This window comes from Chelmon rostratus, chromosome 12 (assembly GCF_017976325.1).
Source record: "Chelmon rostratus isolate fCheRos1 chromosome 12, fCheRos1.pri, whole genome shotgun sequence".
Classification (NCBI taxonomy): domain Eukaryota; kingdom Metazoa; phylum Chordata; class Actinopteri; order Chaetodontiformes; family Chaetodontidae; genus Chelmon; species Chelmon rostratus.
Window position 1 is genome coordinate 21242956 of NC_055669.1, and position 23591 is coordinate 21266546.

Below are 23591 nucleotides of genomic sequence, written 5' to 3' on the forward strand. Positions count from 1 at the left end.
TAAAGTGACTTGAACTGAACCATATCTGATGTAAGTGTTTAGAAGTAGGTATTTGATTTATGGGGCTTGGGGGCGGTGCCACACCGCAAAGTAGGAAGCACTCTCGTTGCCTTACAGACTCAGCTCAGGGAATAAATGTAGACGTATAAGTTAAACATTCTCTAGTATCCTCTATCCACTTTACTGCTTTACAGCCGGCGGGTCATTCCTACTTTTCTGTCGTCATTTTCTCTCACTGGACCTCATTATCAGTGATTTCTTAAAGCAATCCTAAATCTTCACAACTTTCTTGAATAATGCAGCAATTTATGGCAAAAACGACACAGAATTTAGCAAATTTAGTGAGAAACATTATGGCTAACTCAGTAATTTGGAGCAGCCACAATTACACAGAAAGGCAGCAAAATCCTTGAGAGACTGAAGCATGAAAACAAATTTCAGAGTTCCACTCCCATTAATTAGTAATATGATACCAAGCAAACTAAATTTTGACCAAGGTCACTTTCTTTTCCTGCACTACATCCTTTTGAATTATGAACCAAAACCTTTAATTTCACAACAGCTGAAATACCATCTGAAACAATCACTTCAGTCATTAAAAATTCACCTTCTCCTGCAACATTAATCTTGTCCAAACAGAATTTGAGACTCTGACGTCCTTGCTCCCTGTAATGCATCTTAAATTACCAGATTAAGGAGAAAAAGGTCAGGATTTACTTCCACTGACCCAGATGGACCCCAACCCATTCCCCAATCACTCTAAAAGTCATTGAGTGCTCATTTAAAAGTTGCCACATGCTAGGTTTAAATGTGATAAGGAGAATCAATTCTTCTAAAAGCAATCGACCATTGTGTCACAAAGCTGGCCGCGCAGTTGTAAAGGATAAATTCCCATTAGGAGGCGCCAGTTTAGAAAAACACTGCTATACAGTTTACACTGTATCATACATCTTCTGTGTTGTCAATATTTGTACAACTGGAAATCATTTTATTGTCCTTGCATGGCTAATTTACATTGAATTGTATGTTTCTTCATAGAAAATGCTTTGTTATATTGTCCTCTTCATGTCTTATACAACTGTTGGGTGATGCTTAATTGATCCTCAGGACATTGATCCAAGCACTCAGAACGACAGCTGCCAGGTATTTCAGGTATTGCTCAAGACTGTGAGCCAGTCAAAGTGCAGAGTCCTTGCTCAATGTGTCACTACTGGTGCGTTTCAGGCACACTGAGCAGCGACCGGGCAGCGAAATGGAAAACCACTGTTTCACCTGGTATTGTGAGCATGGACAGTGTGAGCTCAGGGTCAGTGCTAACATTAAATATTCCGCTCTACGCGAGATCAAACGGTCAACCTGCCATTGCAAACACACCAGCTGGTTTATAGCAATATTTCAGATTCAACGAAAATGTCTTATCCATAACACCAAATTGTCTGTCAATGGGAAAAAAGCATCACGATCAGTCAGTGTCTTTGAAGCACTTTAATGTCAAACACTTCTAACGGACCCACTGCAGGCTGCAGAGCCTGCTGCTGAAATTTTGCTTCAGGGACCCACATGGGTCCTGTAATGTTGATTTAGAACTGAACTAAAACCTCCTCTGCAGTCTGTTTTATCTGTTGCAGTGAACCAATAACAGCGAAACATCTTCATCTCATAATCAGTTCAGATAAATTTGTAAGTAATGAAATTACGGTATTCCTAATTATGTCCAGGACACCCCAGGGGTCTTTGAGGATGTTCTAGGACAGGACTGCCCAAAGTTGGCCGGTTGGCTTGCCACATGTTTGAATGCATGGTTTGTGCTAGGTTTGTTTGGAGTTGTGCTCTTATTTGGTCATTTTGAGCGTGACTAGCACAACACTGAGCTGTGCAGGAGCTGCTGATGACATGACAGGTGTTTTTACTAACATTAGCAGGCTAGGCTAACGAGTGGAATGCAAACTGAACAGCACGATGGCTCCTCACAAACGTTGAATGTAGTAAAGGGACAGCTTATAAAACCGACGCTGTGCGGGCTTACTGAAAAGGACAAAAATGTCACGTATCAACGTTTGCGGGCTACAGAGCTACTTTCACACGATGAAGGTTGACAGTGCTTCCCCCTCACGAAGCTGGATCTCAAATGTCAGTTACTAGCTGCACACAGGAAAGGCCCGCCCAGAGGCCCGAAGCTCAGACTCCACAAATGTTTCCACAAACATGACGTGTGTTATCCTCGTTTGTAATGACTAACTGATAACGTATGCACAGTAATGTTATCATTTCCCTTCACAATTCAAATTTCAGTTCGACTGATGCAAAATAGATGCAAAAGCGTTATCATAATTAGTTTAAATTTCAATTTGTCACAGTTGGGTGCTCCGTTGGTGGCAAAACTTTTCAGATAAACTTATAAAACTGACTAAATATGTACAACTGAACGGCCTGACAGTGACCCCAAGACGCTGTGCAGCATCTGATATCAAATGCATCAAACCCTGGTGGTGTGACTCAAACCACGGAGCAACTGAGGCTGCCATCCTTAGATCTCACGCTATTAAAAGCGAGGTACGGCAGCTCCGGTGTGCGGTGTGTGACCAACTCATTTACATATTTGTTTTGTAGCAGGTGCCACTTGAATAGCGCTTTGTGTGTGCTGGACATACAGATAAGGACATTCACTGTTGACATCACGCAATAAGCTGTGACTGTTGTCCAGATGCCAAAAGAAAAACTCCACGTTCTCCAGCTGGTCACAGGTTGAACCACCTGTAGTGTAGTTAAGAGGGAGATACAGTAGTTTAATGTCCCATATATAGTCGAGTGAGGAATGCCTATTTTTATTCAGGAAGCTTTAATTAGATTTAGAAATAATTACTCACTTGTTGCATGTTTCTCTGTCTTTTCTTAAATTGACTTAGGGTGGTTTCTCTCTTTTTGAGGTTTTCTGGACATGAGGCTGTTTGCTTTGAGAGTTTGGTGAAGCCAGCTGTTGCACGTGAAGGATATCTAAGAGAGATTCCCACGTATGGACTCGAGCATCTGGGCAACACGTGGAAACGCCTTCAGATGTGATCGTCTACATCCGAAACTCACCTGGTCTTCAAAGGACAGGGCCTGTCCGACGTCTCTGGGGAACCCGTCTATGACGATACCATTGGCGTCGGGGAACTTCATGATCTTCTGCTTGATCTCAGTTATTGTTGTCTCCTGGAAAACAATGAAAGCAACATGATTCATAATTACCGCCACTGAGTGCCTCAGTTTGTGAGTAAATGTCAAAAGAGCAATAAACAAGATTCCTGCTGCGTGACAACAAACAATTACCACACTGGCAGGGAGTTCATCGGATTTTTGATCAGTGCAAATAACTCGACAATTAGCCAGATGCTTGAATTTCTGGCTTTCCAAGCTCACATTTCACTTCACACAAACAATGGCGACAGTCCTCCGTGTGGGCGACAGAACATTTCAGCCAGAAATTGTAAAGCAAAAAGAGTTTATAACAGTAATTATAGTTATAGGTTGCATTTCCTGCAACAGCATGGAGAAGGAGATTAGTTTTGTTAATGCTGCTGCAACGTAGATTCAAAAATGTTATAGATGAGTCAAAATGCCCTTAAAATGAATGAGTAGCTGATTTAGAGTCATCAATAAGGTGAATGGAAAGCAACAATATAAGTAATCTGTTTATCCAATTGTGCTTAAATATGTCTGAATGCAGCAGAACAACTGTTCGGACTGCGCTTGAGGACAGAAAACGCCAACATCTTTTAGCATCAATTACTTCCTCGTGGCTGGAGGAGGTCAACATGTTCGAATGTATTTCTCCAGGCAGAATGCATCATACGATATGGCAGCGATACGTGAGCAATGCTCCCATCTAAAAATAACATCCGTGGCCGTGCCCAGCGCTGAGTAACACAGACGTATAACCCCCCCCCCACCCGCAGGACAACAGCAGTGGACCGACAAACGATGCAGATCTTAAACCTAATCTAGATCCCATCGAAAAGATTAATGTATGCGTGCAAGTTAAAGTGAGTGAGGCTGATCCACTGATCCGACGCTCAGCTGACCTCTCGCGGGAATGCCGGCTATCAAACAATCATCTCCGATCGGGCCCGTTCGAGATGCACCGCGCTTCGCCTGGCAAGCAGTCGACAGCAGGCGGCACAGACAAAACACTGCGGTCAAGCGGGACGGTTTCCAGCAGCTTTCAGTCTGTGCAGGAAGTCACAGAAACACTCACGTCCTGCTAGATCTGAGTCCGATTATCACAGTATTATCAGAACCATACATCAGTTTGTCTCCAATTACGTCAGGGTATCTTATTAAAGCATAATTGCAAAAAATCAGTGCAGTCTAACAAAGGTTACACTGTGGGATATTGAGCAAAAAGCAGGGTACATGCTATGGATGCTACTTTTTTCATTGAATGTAAGTTATTTCAGACGCAGCTGATCTCACAGCCTGCGTAGCGAAGCGTGGCGTTAGCTGAGGAGCAGCTTCAGTCTTCGGTCAGTAGGCTGCGTCCCCTGCATTTTGGCAGCACTCAGAACCCACTACACAATCACTGCAGCTACACGCTTCACTTTTTTTCAACAGAAGAAAGTAGACTTTAAGCATCATGCATGTAAGAGCGTGTAGCGCGAGTGTTATGCGAGCTGGTGCGGAGTCTGCAAACAGCTGTGTTGATTAAAATAAAGGCAATCTGTTCCATTAGACACACGAGAGACGACTGGAAAACACAGCTGAAACACCTCCTGTGCACACAAGCTGTAACTCTGCCGTGTCTACCAAAAAAAATGGAAGTTTCCATTATTCTGAACACCTCGACGATTCTTGTTGATGTTGTTGCAGATGGTGGTGAAAGATCACTTGAACAAACATAGAAAGCTCCATCTGCTGAAAAAGACAACTTCCCACTTCCTAAACCGAGTCAGGAAGTGGGCCTCGAGTTGTGTCAGCATGGACTGTCAAAGTTTTCCAAGCGTGGTCACTCTGCAAGAGTAACCAATCCACCTGAGATTTTCGGCGGCGAAACAGTCTTGGAAAACAAAATAAGTTTAAGTTTAATTGGCGATACATGCAACAGGCACTTTAATTGCATTTCCTGTCACTGCTAAATGGGAGAGTACATCAACTTCTGGTACATTAACTGCCGCTGTGTGGATTCGTATACACAGCATATTGCAGTAAACATACTACTCGTATGTAGCGTGGAATTGGTACACAGCTTTTGTTGCACTGTGCAAGTCCTAAAGCTCAAAAACTAAAATATTATAAGTGGCTCTTTGGCTGATTTTCCACTGCTGAACCATCTTAACATCAAGATTTTTCCACAGTCTGAGGACATGGAAGCAAACGTGCTACCAGTCTGTAATTTTAGACCAGACTGTCAGACTTCCAAGATCCTCTTGTGAGGAGACCTCTGGGACTTCAGAGGGAACAGAGGTTCAGAAATATAGGCTACTGAATCACATGACCCTGCAGTGAGTTACAGCTAGAACTTCAATGTGGAGGATGTGCTTGTTGGCTGAGAGTCAGTGAAGAGATACTGTGTGTGCAGCGTTGAAGGGGCTTCACAGCTGAGCACAGTTACAGTACTTCAGGCTACAAGGACAAACGCATGGATGACTTTTTTTACATCCCTGTTTCTAGTCTTTATGTTAACATAAGCATGCTGTAGCTTCATATTTACTGGTATAGCCTGCTATTGACTGACAGAGCAACAAAATTAAAGCAGTTTCTGATTTCTGTTGATAACGTGAAGAAAGGTATCAGTCGTCCAACAAATTCTTAAGCTCTTCAACTATTATAACTGATCATTGATAAGCTGTGTGGATCACGTGGTATAAAAGAGGAAAAAAACATCTATGAAACCTCCAGCATCACTAAAACAAGCTGTGAAACAAAACAATATTAACACAAACAATGCCATCAGCAGCGTTCTCATGTACTCAGGGAGTGTTTTGCCTCCTTCCCTCATCAGTACATACAGAATCATTAAGAAACGCAATTCTAATCCGCTCTGCTAAACTAATCATGGCTGGAAATTAAATGTCGACCAGCCACAACTCACTTTATCATATCTAATATGTCTGCAGCTTGGCCTACTTTGCTGTTTATCTCACCGGTTGCTGGACTGACATCTGGTGAACGGCCAGGAGGGAGAACAGCGATGCTGTGCCAGGCACGCAAGGAAGGAATGATAATTGATGAGGCCGGCAGTTACTGAAGGTAATTCATGAGGGGACACGAGCTGAGAGTCGCCTCTCGTTAAGCAGGCGGACGCTCAGTCCTGTGTTACAGGCCTGAGCCTCGCCGCATCACTGGTGCAACATGGCGCCCGTGTCGACAGTAAGGACCACCCTCACAGGTGTTTTCATCATCTTATTCAAAATGCATCCAGACAACCAGAATCAGCCGCTCACTTTGTTTCATACCATAAATCCCTGATAGATGCATATATCTGCATCAGGACCACGTTTATCTGGTCCTTTTTTGCAAACTAACCACTCACCAAAGCAGCATTATTAGATACACTTCACCCTTCAGTCTACACAGGGCTACATGTGACACGGTGTGTTATAAAACTAAGCACTGTAATGATGCCGAAAGAGGCTTAAAAAGAGTTTTATTTAAATGTGACTATGAGCAGGATGAATGGGTAGAAGAATGTGTAAAATATTGGATTAATACTGGTGGCTTTGCGTCTTTAAGCCAATTTAAAATCATTTCTACTTCACATGATCACTGAGGGTTTTAGATTGAGTTCTGATATATCCTGGCTGCAGCACACGTTTCTGAGCATTGCACAGATACTCGATCCTGCAACAAGCCTCTGGTAACAGTCTCCTCGTCTATACTCAAAACCACTGGAGATGGTCAGTAAACACAGTTTGTTTCTGAATGACTGCACTCAGTTTTTATTCACGAGTCAGGGTTCAGGGTTGCAATCTTGATTTCTTGCACACGTTGAACTGGGACGTGTAAAGGCAACATATGCAGTTTCTATACAGTGTTTGAATGAACGGAGCACAAACGACCACAGGCGGTCTGTGCCCGTTCTCTTCCCGAGCCGAGTCATTATCTTGCAGAGGAGGATGCTAATAAGACGGATAAGCATCCCTCTCTCCAGCACGCTTGTGATTTGGATGCTGCTAATTAGTCCCTTGTTAGATTCACGCTGTGATAATGACCTGCAAGTGACTGGACACACTCTGCGCCCATCTTTCCTCTAATATTCTCCCTGTTATACACACACACACAAACACACACTCCCTGTCTCTCTGTTCTCTGCTACCTGTGGTGCCAGCTCTCCATTGGTGATGATTTTAGCGATCAGGCTCCACTTTCTGTTGCTGGTGGCGTTGTGGATCATCTTCTTCCTCAGCAGCTCGCCCACGGACACGTACTGGAAGCCGTAGCGCTCGGCGATCTTCAGGCACTGTGTTCCTTTGCCGCTGCCAGGGCCACCTAGGCGCAGAGGGAGAGCTGTTGATGTTTTGGGAGAGATTTTGTCGTGTGTGTGAAATGTGTCTGTGTGAGTGTGAAACATTATGCGTGTGGGCGTGTTGGCGTGGGCGCGTGCGTGTCGTAGTGATCGAAACCCAGACGATGTGAGACTTTGTGTGTGTCCCTGCGTGACTGTGTGTTAATGCTTGTGTGTGTTTTGCAGGGCATGTGGGGGGGGGGCAGATGACAGAAACAGGTATGTGAGAATCTCCAACATTTGTCAAGAAACCCTCTCCTTTTTTCTTTCTTCATAGCGGATGTGCAGAGCAGCGACGACAGGAGAAGACAGCTCTTCGCTTGATGCTGGATATTTGGCAAACATCATTGTGAATAGCGGCCATGTAGCCTTTGTTATAACCTTGTAGCATCTTGGTGCACCAGAATATTACCCATAAAATGATCATAATTCCTCAAAAAGTAGGATTCAGGGGTTAAAACCATATAACGTTGATATTTTGCAGTAATGTCTTAGGTATATATAAGCGCCTGTAAAAGCCACCTGAAATCTTAAATGTTGCATCGCTGCGCCTCCTGACGTGATCTCAAAGACGCTACTGTTACCGTAGAAATGTCAAACATTTCTATGGTTCAAAGCCAGGCCAGAGTGAAGTGAAATTAGTGAGAGAACAAGCTGCGTGGCAGTTTATTCCATTATGGTGCTAGAGTGCGCTCAAAAGTTCAGAAAATCATTACAAATCATTGATCACTGATTAAATTAGAAGTTACTGTAACGTGTCGTTAAAGGTCTAAATCCTGCAGGGGTTGGGTGGCTGGGTTCATCTTAGAGTTGCAGTTACTAATTTGGAATCAAGGCCTCAGCATACCAAACCTCCTGACCCTCGCCCAACATGTCTGAAACCCTCCTCCCAACGTCAGAAGCTGTGTTTGCCTTTGTTGCTTCTTCAAACCACAAAATCCGTCAATCATGTCGACTTCACGCAGCAGTTAGCCGAGTGTGCAGAGGTGCGAACGTGGTTTCTCAGTCGGTGATTAACCAAGTGCAACACAGCAAATGAGTTTGAGTCGCGACAGCCCAAAGTATCCACGTTTGTATGGTTCATCACATCATGCTCCTTTCTGCGACAGGTGGTCCGAAGACACATCATACGATCTAGTTCCTTTGAAGCATGCTGAGGCCTTTAGAGGCTCCGGTTATTATTCATGGTTGTTTTAGGCTGCGAAAACTCTATTGATTGTCTACTTGCTCTCAGCTGATATCATCCACACCATCTAAATCGGGTGTTATCATTTAGTTTTGCTCTTTAAAATAGTTGAAGCGGAAGTGAAGATGCACTTTATCTAACATCTGCGTATTTCGTAACGTTCGACCCAACCCTCCTCAAACCTCCTCCTGACAACACACGTCCGTGTCAGTCAGTCTCTTTCTGCAGAACTGACAGACGAAACATTCGCCTCGATCCTCCACAGAGATGACAGCTGCTGCCATCCTGTTTTCCCTTCAAAATAGGGCACAATGTGCTCACGAGGGCGAGATCGGCACTGAGAGTACAAATAACTATCATCCACACTATATAGACAGTGTGAACATCCCAGGTACTCAACAAGGAGCAAAACATGCTGTAGCAGAAGGCTGTCAGAGGGTTTTTAAGAGCTTTTAACGAACACTGAAGCCTTAAATAAAGTATTTTAAAGAGGGTTTATAAATAGCAGCCGTTTTCGGCCCAGCTCCACCGGTGTCATCACTCTTATCGCGCAGCTGCCGCGCTTAATTTATAAGATTAATGAATGTATTTGACAGGTTAACGCAGGCCCATCAAGGAAACCAGATTAGGAGAGCGTGAGTGTCTAACACAGTGACTGACATGCAACAAGATCTCCCCCACTGATACCAACAGACAAGCTATGTTCGAGATACCAGGAAAACCACACACACACACACACACACACACACACACACATATGCTCGCCGGCTTGTAGATTCCCATCCAGGCCGTTTATTTTTAGATCATCAGCGAGGCAAATATAAACTTCTGCTTGTATTTTTGTTGACCCTTTTATATAAATGGATAAAGCTCTCATCTGGAGCATTGAAGGGACACTGGTGAGTTAACACATGGAAACATCTCCACTGCTTGGTCTTACCTCACGCAAAAAACATGTTTGTGTTTTTTCGTGCGGTTACCGATGACGAGGATGACTTTGGGTCGCGGTCTGGATGGATCGAACACCTCGTACTCCTCTATGAGCTCCGCCGTCTCCGACAGGTCCGAGTCACTCTCGATGGAAAACTGGCTGATGGGAGGGAGGCGGTCATATCGTCTGTAGGGGAAATTTGGACTGTCGGGCAACACTGTCGCACACACACGCACACACGCACACACACACACACAGGTTTCAGTTAGAACCAATTTTCTGCTTTTGTTTAGAGAATTGGTGAAGGATTAGTTTTTCTAAAGCATGAAGTTCAGGAAACATCTCTAAAATATAGTGAATCATTAACGTTCAAATTCTGTGCTGACTTTATAGATTATATCGTTCAATCCCATTTCAGAACAAAAACCAGTAAATAACAACAACACAGCAAATTCAAGGCAAAACTGTGACCTGACTGCGTGACAAATTCAATGCATCTTTGAGGTTAGTAATTATGCTGCTGTCTCTGGTGAGCACAGCATTGATTATGACACACCAAGGATAGAAGTCATAACTGCATGCAGAAGCCGAGCTGAACCAATATTATCTCTTTGCACTGTATTATAAATTACAGCGCTGGTGATGGTATTGATCGTGCAATTTTTGCTATGACAACACATGTGCCAGTGATGGAAATAGAGGTTTTGTCGAATCTGAGGAGGACAGAGATGTTATTTTATGTGAACCATTTAGCGAAACCCACAAATGGCTCTTGTTAAGATGAAAACATTCGAGAAAAACACAAAGGCAGCAACAAATTCTAAGTAATGCTGGCCCACCTGCCTGAATCGCAAGGTTTGCCGTTCCCCTTTTAACATTTCTGACACAGAACAGTCGATCAGACAAAGACAGGAATCATTTTAGAAGCTAGAGCAGCAAACGTCTTTAAACGCGGAGCTCCAGCTCTCAGCCAAGAGGACGCAGGAATCTCTATCCCTGCTTAGGCTGCTAAACGCTGCAGCTGGCAGAGCTTCCAGGCTTCTTCTCCAGTATGTTAGGAGAAGTGGGATGAAAGTGAATTTCTCAAAGCCGTCCGTCCTCAACACGCTTTCACTGAGAAGCTTTCTGCCCTATAACAATGATCTCTTCATGTCTGCATGGCTGCGGGGTGTGAGTGAGATGCCTGTAAGAGTTCACATGCAAAACATTTGCACAAAGACCTGCTATAACTCTGTTCTGTCATTGTCATGGTAGTTACTGTGTACACTACAGCGTTGCTTCTAATGGATCATCAAAAAAATTAGCATAGATGAAGTCAACTTTGTGCTGCAAATTCAAACTAAGTTTTGCATGTGCAGCACTGGTTAGACACACCGGTAAATGATGAATGGAGAGCCATGTGAATGATTGACCGCACACGTTCATCTGTCTTTCACTGTCTTTCAGGCTGCAAACAAATCTACAAGTCAGTGGAGGCAGCGCGGGCATGTTCAAGGCTGGGATCCACACACACAGTCTTTGCTTTGGTGTGTTTGTGGGTTCCCCGGGGTCTCAACAAACACTTCTGGCACATTTTAGAAACTAAAAGTATCTCAGAGTAACTAAAAGGCTGCTGATATCTGCTGCTAATATTTCCCTGCGTCAGGTTTTAACAATAATATCTACAGTGGGGCTCATGAGGGTTCAGTAAAAGTGCCAACACCCTTTCCTGCTCTGTTCAGGGAGCCAGTTCAGTCACGGCTGTGCGGGAGAGGAAGCTGCACTGCTGCCAGCATCCTTAGAAATAAGTCAAGTGACAAGAAATATATATGTTGGCTCTCGCAGGCAGTTTTTTCTTGAGCCGTGATTGAAGAAGTTGAGCAAAAAAAAACCCCGAAACAAACAAAGACCACATTGGGGCTGCAACTAAGGCTTCCTGATCAATTAATCTGCAGGATTATGTCTCTATTAGCTCATCAATATGTTTTTAAAATGTTAAGAAAAAAAACACTGACTGACTGAAGTAGGAAATTTAAGAGACTTGACCCAATAAAGATTTGGCTTTTCTGTCCGAGAACTTATCGATTGACTGATAAGTCCTTTACTGTACAATCAGCATCCGCTGCTCACCGTTTCTGAAGAGGGACCTGCGTGATTGGCCGCCATTGAGAGGGGGCAGGGACTTCTTCTCCTGGCCCACGAAGGTGTCCCACCGCACCTTTTCTGGTCCCCCGAGCTCCCTGGCTTTCTTCAGACAGCCTTCCAAGTAGTCGATGGGGTCGTCGGGCCGGTAGTACATCAAGCCTGTCAGCAGGCTCTGGAGGAAACAATGGAGGAGGATGTGATAAGAGGGAGAATGAGAGGGAGGGAGGAGGTGTTTGTTCTGGCATCTCTACATCTTTCTCACGACGTGTTGTTCTGTGACTGCGTGGCGGCGGTGAACAGCTCGCCTTAATGAGCTGAAGTTCTGAGGTGCAGATCTGGTAGCCTTGGCTCGGCTCCGCCGGGGGAACGAAACATCTCATTTTGTCAGAAGCCCATGAAATTGGACTCAGCCTGGCAAATAAACACAGAACCCTGATGACCCCTTATCGCCCAGGAAGAAAGCCAACTACGGTGATGGATGTGAGAAGGAGCCCCAGGCCAGAACGCAAGCCAAACTTACATCTGGGTGACATTTGTCCCCCTCCACCCTGAGTGCTTTAAAACAAAACCTTCCTCTGGGACTTCCTACTTCATCTCCACCCTCCTCACTAACAGCTCCCAACATCACCACCAGCAGCAGCATGAAAACACCAAGCCTCTCCCAGCTGACCACAATTTGACGTGCTTATTTAGGTGATTGATAATGAATACGCTTTTATGAGAAGCGATTGTAAGCAGTAAAATTACACTGCCGTCGTGATGGTGTGTCACTTTACTGCTCACTGTAATTTGAACAGACTGTAAATAAACAAGCAGTGATTGCTTGCATACATTAGCAGCACTGCACTTGGGAATGAGTCTAATTAAGTGGATGAGCCAATTTAATATCCCTTCAGGAACATGAATGGTTCATTATTATATTTCTCTACACTAAGTCTATGATGGAGAGTGTATGCTGGCTTGAATGCACTTTACAGCATGTTTCAGCTTTTATAGTACAATAATATTCTTGTAGAGAGTTCACCCGTTGTTATTTCTAGACATCGTTTCATACTTTGTAGAAATGTTTGTCCACCACATGCACAAAATGTCCCATGAGTTAAGTGTCATGTAATCATATATTTGCTGCAATAATAATATTTTCCTGTCACACAACTCATTTTTACATTTCATGGTGAAACAGTGCTGAGATCAGTAACCCTTACAGGCAAGAAGCAAATTATGCAAAGGAGGGAGGGCGGTCCGTTTCGTTTAATTACAGTTGGACTAATTATGATTGCATATTACCATAAAAAACACAGTTTCAGGAAGCTGTCTGTTAATTGATCCATCACTAGGGGTTCCCTTCTCGTTTAAACCGCTATTTTAATGGAGAAGCGCGCTTCCAGAGAGACGCGCACACTCCATCAACCATAACAAGAGATCTTTCACATCATGAAGAGATCTACTGGATCTGACAGGCAATGCATCGCTGTGTAGCAGCACTCTCAGTGGGAAAAAAAAATCTCATAATCTGCACATAGCCCGATCATTTCATGCCCGCATCTCTCACCTCAAATAGTTGAGGTATCTCCCGCCGCGCGAGATACTCCTTGGCATCGTTAGTATTCATCTCCAGTCGGATTTCCTCTGAAATCACAACTTGTCCGGAGCGGGTTCTGCTGTTCCTTCAGAGGTCTCAGCGCCGTAAAGTGATCTTTGGTGAACGACCGGGCTCCAGGCGGCGTCCCCTCAGCGCATTTTCCCCTCGTGTGTGGACTTTCCAACTGGATTCCTGCAGGCGATGCCACCTCTCCGCCGCTGACGGTGATGCGGATGCGTGGTCCGTCAGTCTTCCCTCCTACCGCGCTCCGCGTCCAGCACGCGCCATGTGTGCCTTGACGTGGGCACGGAGGTTGCGCGCTGTGCCACGGGACGCGCGCGCCTCCTCTGCTCGGCGTTTCCCACCCGCTTGCAGTCAGCCTGGAAACCTAGTGGTGATATTTCATTGATAATCGATTGACAAACATGTGAGTTATAAAACTCTGCCCGTGTTTATACTAATGGGGCGACTGGGTGCATTTTATTTTTGGTTTTCAGAAAATCATATCAAATGAGGAAACAACAAAAGCACTTGCTTCCTTTGCGTTCCCAAAGCTTTTAACCACATCTCACAGCCTTCCTGTTCTTACTTTTTATTCCTTATTTTCAATCTACTGTTTTAAATACATTTAACATTTTAACACCAGTTCGAGACTTTCTGTCATAGAATAAAACTAAAAATCTCTTCATCACAACTTTACCACAACCAAAGCATGAGTATCCCAAGATATTTTATTAACTGCATCACAGACTGATGCAAACTAAAACAATGTAGTTAGTGCAGCTAAATATAGCTGGATGCATATGTTTGGCTGCAGGTCAACACTTAACTTGCATAACATCTTTAGTCTGGGTTGTGCATGGAAACAAACGGTTCAAAAGTTGAGTTCCACTGGTCACGTGATTAAGGCTTTTTTTAGGCAACACAGGAACAGGCCAGTTTGATATCCTGGTGTGTCCCATAGGATTTGATTCTTATAGGCCCCTAATCCTCTTGACAACTGGACAGCTGACTTTAAGTCTCCTTGTTGGTTATATCACAGAACAATTTTAGATTAGTTCAGTGACATCACTGTTAGAAAGCGAAGATCAGTCACCACTGAGGACAAAGCAGCCTGACAGTAAAATGCTAATTTATGTGTTGAAAATGGAATAATGATTAGATTTATGCGACATGAGGACAGTTTCGTTGGAGCACTGGCCTTGCTATTTTCATCTGCTAATGTGATGCGTTTGGAGGAGGGCATTACAGAGATGAGCACAGTGCAGGCAAAAAGAATGATGCTGCAGGTCAAACAGCAACAGAAGGAGCCGTCGGGAGGATTAAATGCTTGGGATACCTGTAAAGGCAGCCTGTGGCGAGTCAAAACTGATGCTGGTGCTGCTTTTCCACCAGACCCTTCTGCTGTGATATTACAATAGAATTGCATGAAGCATATGTTTTCGTTCATAGCTTCATCTTTCTTTCCCAGACATCTACTGACTTCCCCAGTAACATGACATGCATTTTGACATCTGCTGCCTGTAACATTAATGTCACTTCCTTTTACAAAGGCTCTGGCCAATTAGCTGAAGGGGGCATTTTAATATTAAGCTGTCAGTATCATTCTATGTCTACTCTGCTTGTTTCTCTCATCAGTGTATCAGCCATGAAGGACCAAATAATGATTCTCTGAATTAGACATGCAGTCAACTGTGTGCTGCGACCCCCACAATCTTACTTAGAATTGAATTGCCACATAATGCGAAACCACTCAAAGAAACCACAATACAAAACAAATACCACTGTAATGCCACAATGAAACATGCAATAACAATTCACGTGTCCCTTTTAATGGTGGTCACATTGTCCATTTAATCATATCATACAGAAGATACATCATCTGAAAAAACTTAGAGCCTCTACTTGTAGTCTTATCACCACTGATCCACAAATACCAAGTTAATTAAACCACAGTGCTTAATATTTCTCAACATTTTCCACAAACAAATTGCATATCAGGTCGCAAAACACAACATAGTTTTTGTTTTAGTAGGCATTTGTGTATAATCAATGCAATGACAGTGACAAATAATTAATAATATATTAATACATAGGCATATATGGCTGTGCAGGTGTGCGGATGAGATCAACTAAAAGTTCCTACTTTTGTATAATAATTATCCTCAGAAGTGCCTAACAGAGTTTTGCATTTTTTATGTACATATTTTTCACTCTTTCACTTACAACTACCATGTATGCAGTGTGTTTGTGCTTTGAATTTACTGTATGTGTATCTATGATGTTTTCATTACTAAAATGTTTGAGCTACAGTATAATATTTATGCATTTTGGTGCAAATATAATTGGTACAACCAAAAAAATATCCTCCTGACCCATGGTCCATTTTATTTTAAGTTTAAGAAAATTAATTTAATTAATCACAAAAAGGACCAACTGACATTGTTTTATCATCTACTGTATATATCAACGACATCTTTAAATAGAGATGATTTACCTTCTAGGCCTTATAATGTCTTGGCATATAACCCTGTGGTAGAGCAGCTTCACATTACCTGTTTTACCAGTTAAAAGTTGATGTTTTTTATCCCATCCGCTTTCTCCATACCGGGGCTTTTATTCTGAAATATCTCCAACCGGAAGCACTTGCTGGGCGGAGCCACCGGTTTTTGACTTCCTTGTTGCACACAGCTAACAGAGCTGCACCATGAAAATACTCACTTTATTGAGCGTGTTTTCAACATATTTGTTAGCGAACAGCATTAACATCGAGGTGAGTGTTTATTTATCAACTAATTTTTCAGTCATGAATATAGCATCATTTTTAAACGTTGAATTTTACCTGAATTGCCGTTTCCACGTTAGCCCTCGGTGCTGTCATGCTAGCTGTTTTGGTGATGGTTATGGTTGCTTGTACGACCAGAAACCAGATTAAAACATCTGAATTTTGCTCCACTCGCTTCTCAGGATAATGCAGGACAGTTCTTCAGCAGTGGCCACACCAACAACTGGGCTGTTCTGGTGAGTGTTCATTGATGCTACAACTCTGCAAGAGGCTAAGAAACGTTCATTGTTCATCTTTTTTCCCCATTTTCGTGTTCTGTGTTTGATACACAGGTGTGTACATCCAGATTCTGGTTCAACTACCGTCATGTGGCCAATACTCTGTCCGTCTACAGAAGTGTGAAGAGGCTGGGCATTCCTGACAGGTAACTGTGATAAAATGTCTAATATGTAGAGGTGAAGCCAGGCATTGGATAATATATATTTCTTGTTATTTATGGGATGTTTACGTTTAGAAGCAGATTTGAACATTTTCCCAACCATCAGATATTGACCAGTCATGGTTTCCACATTTGATTTATGTAAGGCCAAAACTGCCAAAATCATAAATACACAAATAAGTGACTCAATAAACAAATTAATATGCCATCAAATGTGGTAACAACAGTTTTGATTTTGGAAGTTTTGATTCTCCATACGGTGAATATTCACATATATCTAACTGTGTGAGGAGAAGGAGAGAAATTACTAAAAAGATTGATAGAGCTGATAAATAAGTTTAGTGAATGCGTGAAGCGAAAAAAACAAGAAGATGATTGTAACTAGTCATCTGACCGTAGATTTGTTACTTGACAGCAGTTTTGACAGTAGAGACGAACATCATATTCATAATTCTGTGAGCACACTTGTGCATGTCATGTACAAACAATGCATGACTCAAATTTTTTCATGAAATGAGTCAAATTTACGCTCCCAGCCTTCAGGAGCTTTCAGCTCTTGAAAGTTCTTCAGTCTGAGGTAATGTGGTGTATTTTTGTGTGCCATGTTAGACTAAAGGTTGCTTCAGAGGCCTTTTCACCCTGGTAAAACATAGAGAAAAGGAGAAGCAATAAGGTGCTTCTCCTAAAAAAAATTAGGATTGTTATTTTGTTTTTATTTATTTATTGTTTTTATTTCTAGTGTTTGCACCAATACCGTTGTGGCAAAATCTTGGTGGAATCATGCGTTGCTGCACTTTTCCTGTTTAGCATTATAATGAGATGACAATTTATCCAGTGGGTTCATCATATCAGCAAAGTAAATGTGTGCCACCCATTGTTGACTGCCATCTGTAGCTCAGGTGGGTTAGCCCTCTAATTATATGGCTGGTGGTTCAATCACTTATGATCCAAATGTCCACATGCTGAACTTGCCTTAAGGAAGACACTGAACCCCAAAATTTCTCCCCCTGTGTGTGTATGTGGAAGAAAAAAGTGTAAACAGCTTTGGGCAAATGTATAATGAATGTAATGTTACTTGTCATCGCATTAAAGTATTTAACTACATAACATAGTACCGAACATGTTTTCACTTTTTCACTTGTTTTCTAATGTCATCATTTTGAATGGTCTCTGTCATTTTCTCCTTTTCCAGCCACATCGTGCTCATGCTGGCTGATGACATGGCCTGTAACCACAGAAACCCCAAACCTGCAACAGTGTTCAGCCACAAGAACATGGAGCTGAATGTGTACGGTGACGATGTGGAGGTGGATTACAGAGGATATGAGGTGGGTTCACTTTGCAGCCATTCAATTACACTCAAAAACTCTAGAAATGTCTTTCTTAGCAGATCAGTTAGTCTCTTTACAATCTTTTTAAGGTCTTACTTTTCAGTAAATTTTCCACTGGCCTGATTTTCAAAGTCTAATTTCTTCATTTTAGAGTCTTGAAGGCTGAAGAAGGCAGATTACTTAATAAAGAAAAAAAAAATCAGTGTCAAAAGTAAAATAAATTCTCACCCCACTGGGTTTCAACCAGCATATCTGGTACGGTTATTAAATGTGTGCGTCTGTGTGCATGACATGTGCCCATTTAAAGCAAAAGACTGGTAAAGGAGTGTGTAAGTCATGGATACTTGTACTTTAAATCTGAAATATGTAACTTCCATATCTTGCCAGCAGCGCAACACTTGCAGAGGTATCCCATACAGTGTTGCACCTGCTTTATAAAAACTATATAACATCACATGTGTTGACAGATATTATGCCGGTGCAGTTGGAAACTGGAGGCGACTGTGGTTGACACTGTTTATCCAGTGTTTGCTCTGTCTGTTGTGCAGGAAATGACTTGATATCATGTGTATTCTCAAATAGAGGAGCACCAAGTGTTTTGTTTTTGACAAGGCAGAGCTGGTGTATCCACGTCTTTATCACTGTTTGTTTTCGATTATTTACTTTGCTTTGCGCTGCCCTGTTAAACATAATGAAACACTGCACTGCCAACACATGTTTGATGTCAGTCGGTAATGACGTGCAAGAAAAGCTGGTGAAGCTGAAGAGGAGAGAAAGAAGAAAAGAATATGAGTAATTGATTCTCAGTGAGTTCATTAAAAGATAAGTAAGGCTGTTACCCCGTCCTCACCTTACTGATGCAAAGTTTAATTTGTGAAATGTGTTTGCGTTTTGATTGGCAAAAGTTTTGACTGGTGAAATTATGCTCTCTCTTTTTGTTTTTGGCAGTTTGAATCTGCTCATAAATTAAAAGATATACATTGAATAATTTATCGCTTCAGCATCATGCTAGGTTATGGAAATTGGTGCCATTTAGCATCCTGTCCACGTTTCAGGTGACGGTGGAGAACTTCTTGCGTGTTTTGACTGGAAGGCTGCCGCCCAGCACTCCTCGCTCCAAACGCCTCCTCTCTGATGACCGGAGCAACATCCTCATATACCTGACAGGTAATTGAACTACCAATAGATGCGTTTTTTTCTGTAATGTATCATTATCAAGTAAATGTTGATTGCACAATGTAATGGCTGTAGAATAATGACTGAGTTGTCTTTTTCCACCCTCAAATTAGTGTGGGCTGTTTTTGGTTGACACATTTATTTTCTGTATCTACTCAGTTTCCCTGCAGCGTCCACGCCTCTGCTTTAGTGAAATAACCCTTATGTTTCCCAGAATGATTTTCAGCGACCACATCGAAGGGATGCAAGCATGCTCCTCATTGCTTTCAGTTATACTTGTAGGTGAAGAGAACAGGATCATAGGAAGGTTTCCACCAGGAAATGATTTAGCTGGAGCTGCCAAACCACTCAGATCTTCATGCATTTGGTCTTTAATTCTGTTTGTAGATGATGGCGTCAACAATAGTCGCATGATTGTTGTGAGAAATAAAACCTCACCTCTTTGTTCCTAAAGATTGATGTTTAATTCAAGTTTATACATTTTTATGATGATAGCAGAGGTGGCTTCCCACCTCCTCTGTAAAACCCATCTCTGTCATCTCTGTTTGGTTAGTCCTATATGGGAATGAAGAAAAAGCACCATTAAACAATTAAGTTGGTGTAGAATGAAGGATCATAAGGAAATTAACTGTATTATTTATATTATTGTTTGTTTCACCACAATCAAAATGCCAACGGTTAAAAAAAGCTCCCACAGCGAGGAAGCTGTGAATTGATTACCTGCAGCACCGACCACCATCGACCATCATATTCATGATACTTTCCGAACATCATGTCTTGTCACGTGTGTTTTCACACTCTTCTAATGTATTTAAAGATGTATAGTGGAAAGAGTGCCTTTCCTTTATCCTCTTTATCTGTGGTATCAGCTGAATGTAGTCACAGTCTGTCATTTCTCCTGCATGGCGTGTACGGCTGCTGGCCCTTTTCATGTTTCATCCTGTTATTTTCCATTCCTTATCATATTTTTGCATCATGAATCAGATGATTGAATCATTGATAACATGTGTTTGTTTAACAGGCCATGGCGGGAACGGCTTTCTGAAGTTCCAGGACTCTGAGGAGATTAGTAATGTGGAACTGGCTGATGCTTTTGAGCAGATGTGGCAGAAAAGAAGGTAAATAAACTGGGACATGACATGTGAAAAAGATGGAAAAGGGCCTCACATCAAATACTGTCTTTTTTTTTTTCCTACTGCAAGTCCACTTCACTTCTCTCCCCTGAGGGCCAATTAGCTGTGCAGCATGTCAACAAACATTCAGTGGCATGAGACTTAGCAACCTTATATGAACATCTTCTGGTGGAGCTTCTCTCCATCAGATGGGCTGTCCGTGTGACGCAGTGCTTCAGGGAATTAAAATATACACTGTTCTGGTGGCACAGACTTCTAATAGCCCTCAAACATTACCCAGTGTAGAAGCACATAGTGTTTCTCTCATCTACAACACTGAAATGTGGAGTTTTAAAAACACCAGATCAAAATATTGTCTTTGGCTACATCCAGTGGTTGAAATTCTCTTCTAGTGCCAGTGATGTAGAAGTGTATTTACCTCACACACTTAGATTTGGCTGCACAGTGCAGCAGAACCCGTCCATTGTTAATATAAAAACATGGATCGTAGCAGCTTTATGTGAACAGTTTTTTTTAACAGTATTCCGTCTGTTGAAACTACCTGAATGTGACTTAATCCAAAAACCAAACCAATTAAATTAATGGAACACATCACATACCACTATAACAGTAAGGGAATTACTATTATGCATATGAAGACAATCTCTTTTACAAATGATTCAGTTGCTTTTTCAGGTGCTGCAGTGTTTAATTTGTCAATCACGAGACACTAAATGAGCAAAAGTGGCTTTCAGCTACCGGCGCCTCTGTTGTCCTCCAAACCTATCAATGGAGAGTGTCTGGGTTCCAGTCAGTTACCCCAGGCTGCTAGATAAAAGCTTAGTGATGCCAGCTTTGATGCTGATGTGATAATTGCAGGCTTGAACTGCCACAGTATGGTCACCATAGAGACTCGGCCGCCTCCCTTCATCGTCCCCAAATCACCTCAGTCCAGTCAGCTGGATGTAGAAGTGTTATCGTGTTTGCCTAAACAGGGGACAGAAGTTAAAGTGAAATTTCTCTTCATTAGAGGGAGGGAGAAACTGTGTGTGTGGGTGTGTAGGAGAGACTGAATGAAGCTCTACTTGGTCGCCATGGCAACTGCAGTATGAAAGATGGTGACAGGGTTTGTGTGATACCAGGATTTATAGGAACAAATGGGCGAGTGATATGCCAGCTGTGTGTTCTCTCATCAGTTTTGTTTGAGAACGTACATGATTCTGTGTGTGTGTGTGTGTCTGCAGATACAACGAGCTGCTCTTCATCATTGACACCTGTCAGGGCGCCTCCATGTATGAGAGGTTCTACTCTCCAAACCTCATGGCTCTGGCCAGCAGTCAAGTTGGAGAGGACTCCCTGTCGGTGAGTCGCCTGCCCTCGCATGCAAGAGAGGAATTAGAAATTGTCAGGTTGTCAAATAAGCAGTGTGGTTTGATCACACATTGCTATTGACGACAAAGCTGTGTTCATACCTATTAACCCCATGATAGAAATACGTCTTCTCCAAACGTGAAGTGTCCAAAGTTTTCCAGACAGTTTTATGTTTGATTCAAACAAGAGATAGCTCTACACAGCAGTGCAGGACAATGCTGCTCCTCGAGTATTTCCATGTATCCTGCATGTGTCATTTCTGGAGTGGATGCTAACTTTGTGCCTGTAGCTTTAGCCTCAGTCTTTTAGCACAACACCATGAACATACAGGGATCTAGATTTATAAATGATTCAGCTAGAAACACTAAAAATCAAGCATCCTGAACCAACTCATGTTACTAAAAATTAGCAGCTAGCTATCGAAGCGGCAGTTTTCATCTCAGCATGTAAATTGCTGGTGACTCGCTAAAAAATTGAAGGCTTTTGTTTACCTCTGTCCGAAATATTGACTGAAATCACTCCCTTCATTACTCACCCAGACTTCAGACGCTTACTAATCAACATTTTGCATCATTACTGATTACTGTCAGGGCACTACATAGTGGAAAAATGTACACACTAAATTAAAATGGTGGACAGTAAATACAGTGGACTATACAGTAAATAGGGAGTGATTTGGAATGCAGCCAGTGTTTAAAAAATTATTCTGAATTTTGAGCAGCGCATCTGTCGCTGTGCCAGTAACCAAAGGGTTGGGCTTCCTTCTGCCTGCCAGAATGTTAATTTACAGCAAAGTGTGTCGGCAGTTCAGAAACATCCTAAACCCTTTTATTCATATCTTCACTTTTACCTCACTGCACAGAACCTGCAAGACTAAAGCTGACGCCTGATGTGCTTTTGACATCTGTATCCTCCCCACATTACAGGATGACACCCACTTCACCTGTCATTACACACTTTGCCACACCGATAAGGGAGGAGGCAAAACTGGCTTGGTTTGAAGACAAGTTGTCAAAATACTTTTCTTCTGATGTCATTTCCCAGCATGTAGTGTTGGTGCTTATTATTGCATCTGGACAACGTCTCTGAATACAAAAGAAGCACAGCCCTTCAACCCATGACTGCAGTTCAAGAGACATTAACACCACTGTGCATTTAAGGTGCAGGCAGTAACTCATTGTGCAACCCTGCCACCGATAGTCACTAACTGAATTCCTCCCATACACTAAGTTACAAAGCTTTAAATACTTTGTCTGTTAGTCACAAGTTCAGACTGGAATTATTTCTGAGGGAAGACATGTGAATAGTAAATAATAAACTCTAAAAAAAAAAACTCTAAAAAGAGTTTTGAACCAAAGCTGAAGTCACCTGTGCTGATAAATTTGCTGCTGAATATTAAAATATTTGTTTCCTTGTATTTTTGTCGTCCTCTTTCTAGCATCAGCCAGATTTGGCCATAGGAGTGCATTTGATGGACCGTTACACCTTCTACCTGCTGGAGTTTCTGGAGGACATCCACCCTGCAAGCAAAACCAACATGAATGACCTGGTGAGTGCATGTGGCTGCCTTTTACCCAGCTTCAGAGAGTTCACGTTTAACATAGAGCTCCAGCTAACGTTTATTTTCATGAACAATTATGTTATAAAATCAGCACGAGAGGACCATGCACACATACAGCTGTCATGTACACCAATGAGTTGTATAAATGTATGTATGTTGGGCCTCAAAACTCCACTGAAGAGCGTTAACTTTATCCAATAGCATTTGTTATCGCAGCTCGTCCAGTTTAACGTGTTTGAAGATGTAATGACTCTTGACATTAGCCTTCTTCATCACTGCGAGCTCGTCCCCACACGCTGCTTTGCCTTTTATTTCAACAAAAAAATGTTGGTCGGTCCTGGAAAGCTCAACACAATGCATCTACCTTTGTTTTGTTGACGTTCGCAGTTGCACTGATGTGATATCAACTGTAACATAGTGTTGTGTTCAGGGACCGCTTGGAAGAGCGTGTTAGTCCACAGTTTAATCATATTTTCTTCACTGGAAAGAAGTAATTGCTTTTTTGTGTTT

The 23591-nt window shown here is 42.4% G+C and overlaps 2 protein-coding genes across 2 annotated transcripts in view; one reads left to right on the forward strand and one right to left on the reverse strand.

Annotated features, from left to right (window-relative positions):
- Nucleotides 1-13578, reverse strand: part of ak5 (adenylate kinase 5) — a 72281-nt gene extending 58703 nt beyond the window's left edge. Inside the window, exons 1-5 of the mRNA XM_041949446.1 lie at nucleotides 13277-13578; nucleotides 11710-11896; nucleotides 9650-9817; nucleotides 7295-7467; nucleotides 3082-3195 (exon numbers count right to left, since the gene is read on the reverse strand). Of these exons, the coding sequence (XP_041805380.1) occupies nucleotides 3082-3195; nucleotides 7295-7467; nucleotides 9650-9817; nucleotides 11710-11896; nucleotides 13277-13336 (702 nt within the window). The 5' untranslated portion in view covers nucleotides 13337-13578. The remainder of the gene's footprint in view (nucleotides 1-3081; nucleotides 3196-7294; nucleotides 7468-9649; nucleotides 9818-11709; nucleotides 11897-13276) is intronic.
- Nucleotides 13579-15964: 2386 nt separating this feature from the next.
- pigk (phosphatidylinositol glycan anchor biosynthesis, class K) overlaps nucleotides 15965-23591 on the forward strand; it is a 30282-nt gene continuing 22655 nt past the window's right edge. The window contains exons 1-8 of the mRNA XM_041949178.1: nucleotides 15965-16079; nucleotides 16274-16327; nucleotides 16424-16515; nucleotides 17723-17858; nucleotides 18917-19028; nucleotides 20059-20155; nucleotides 21394-21511; nucleotides 22959-23069. Coding sequence (XP_041805112.1) covers nucleotides 16014-16079; nucleotides 16274-16327; nucleotides 16424-16515; nucleotides 17723-17858; nucleotides 18917-19028; nucleotides 20059-20155; nucleotides 21394-21511; nucleotides 22959-23069 — 786 coding nt within the window. The 5' untranslated portion in view covers nucleotides 15965-16013. The remainder of the gene's footprint in view (nucleotides 16080-16273; nucleotides 16328-16423; nucleotides 16516-17722; nucleotides 17859-18916; nucleotides 19029-20058; nucleotides 20156-21393; nucleotides 21512-22958; nucleotides 23070-23591) is intronic.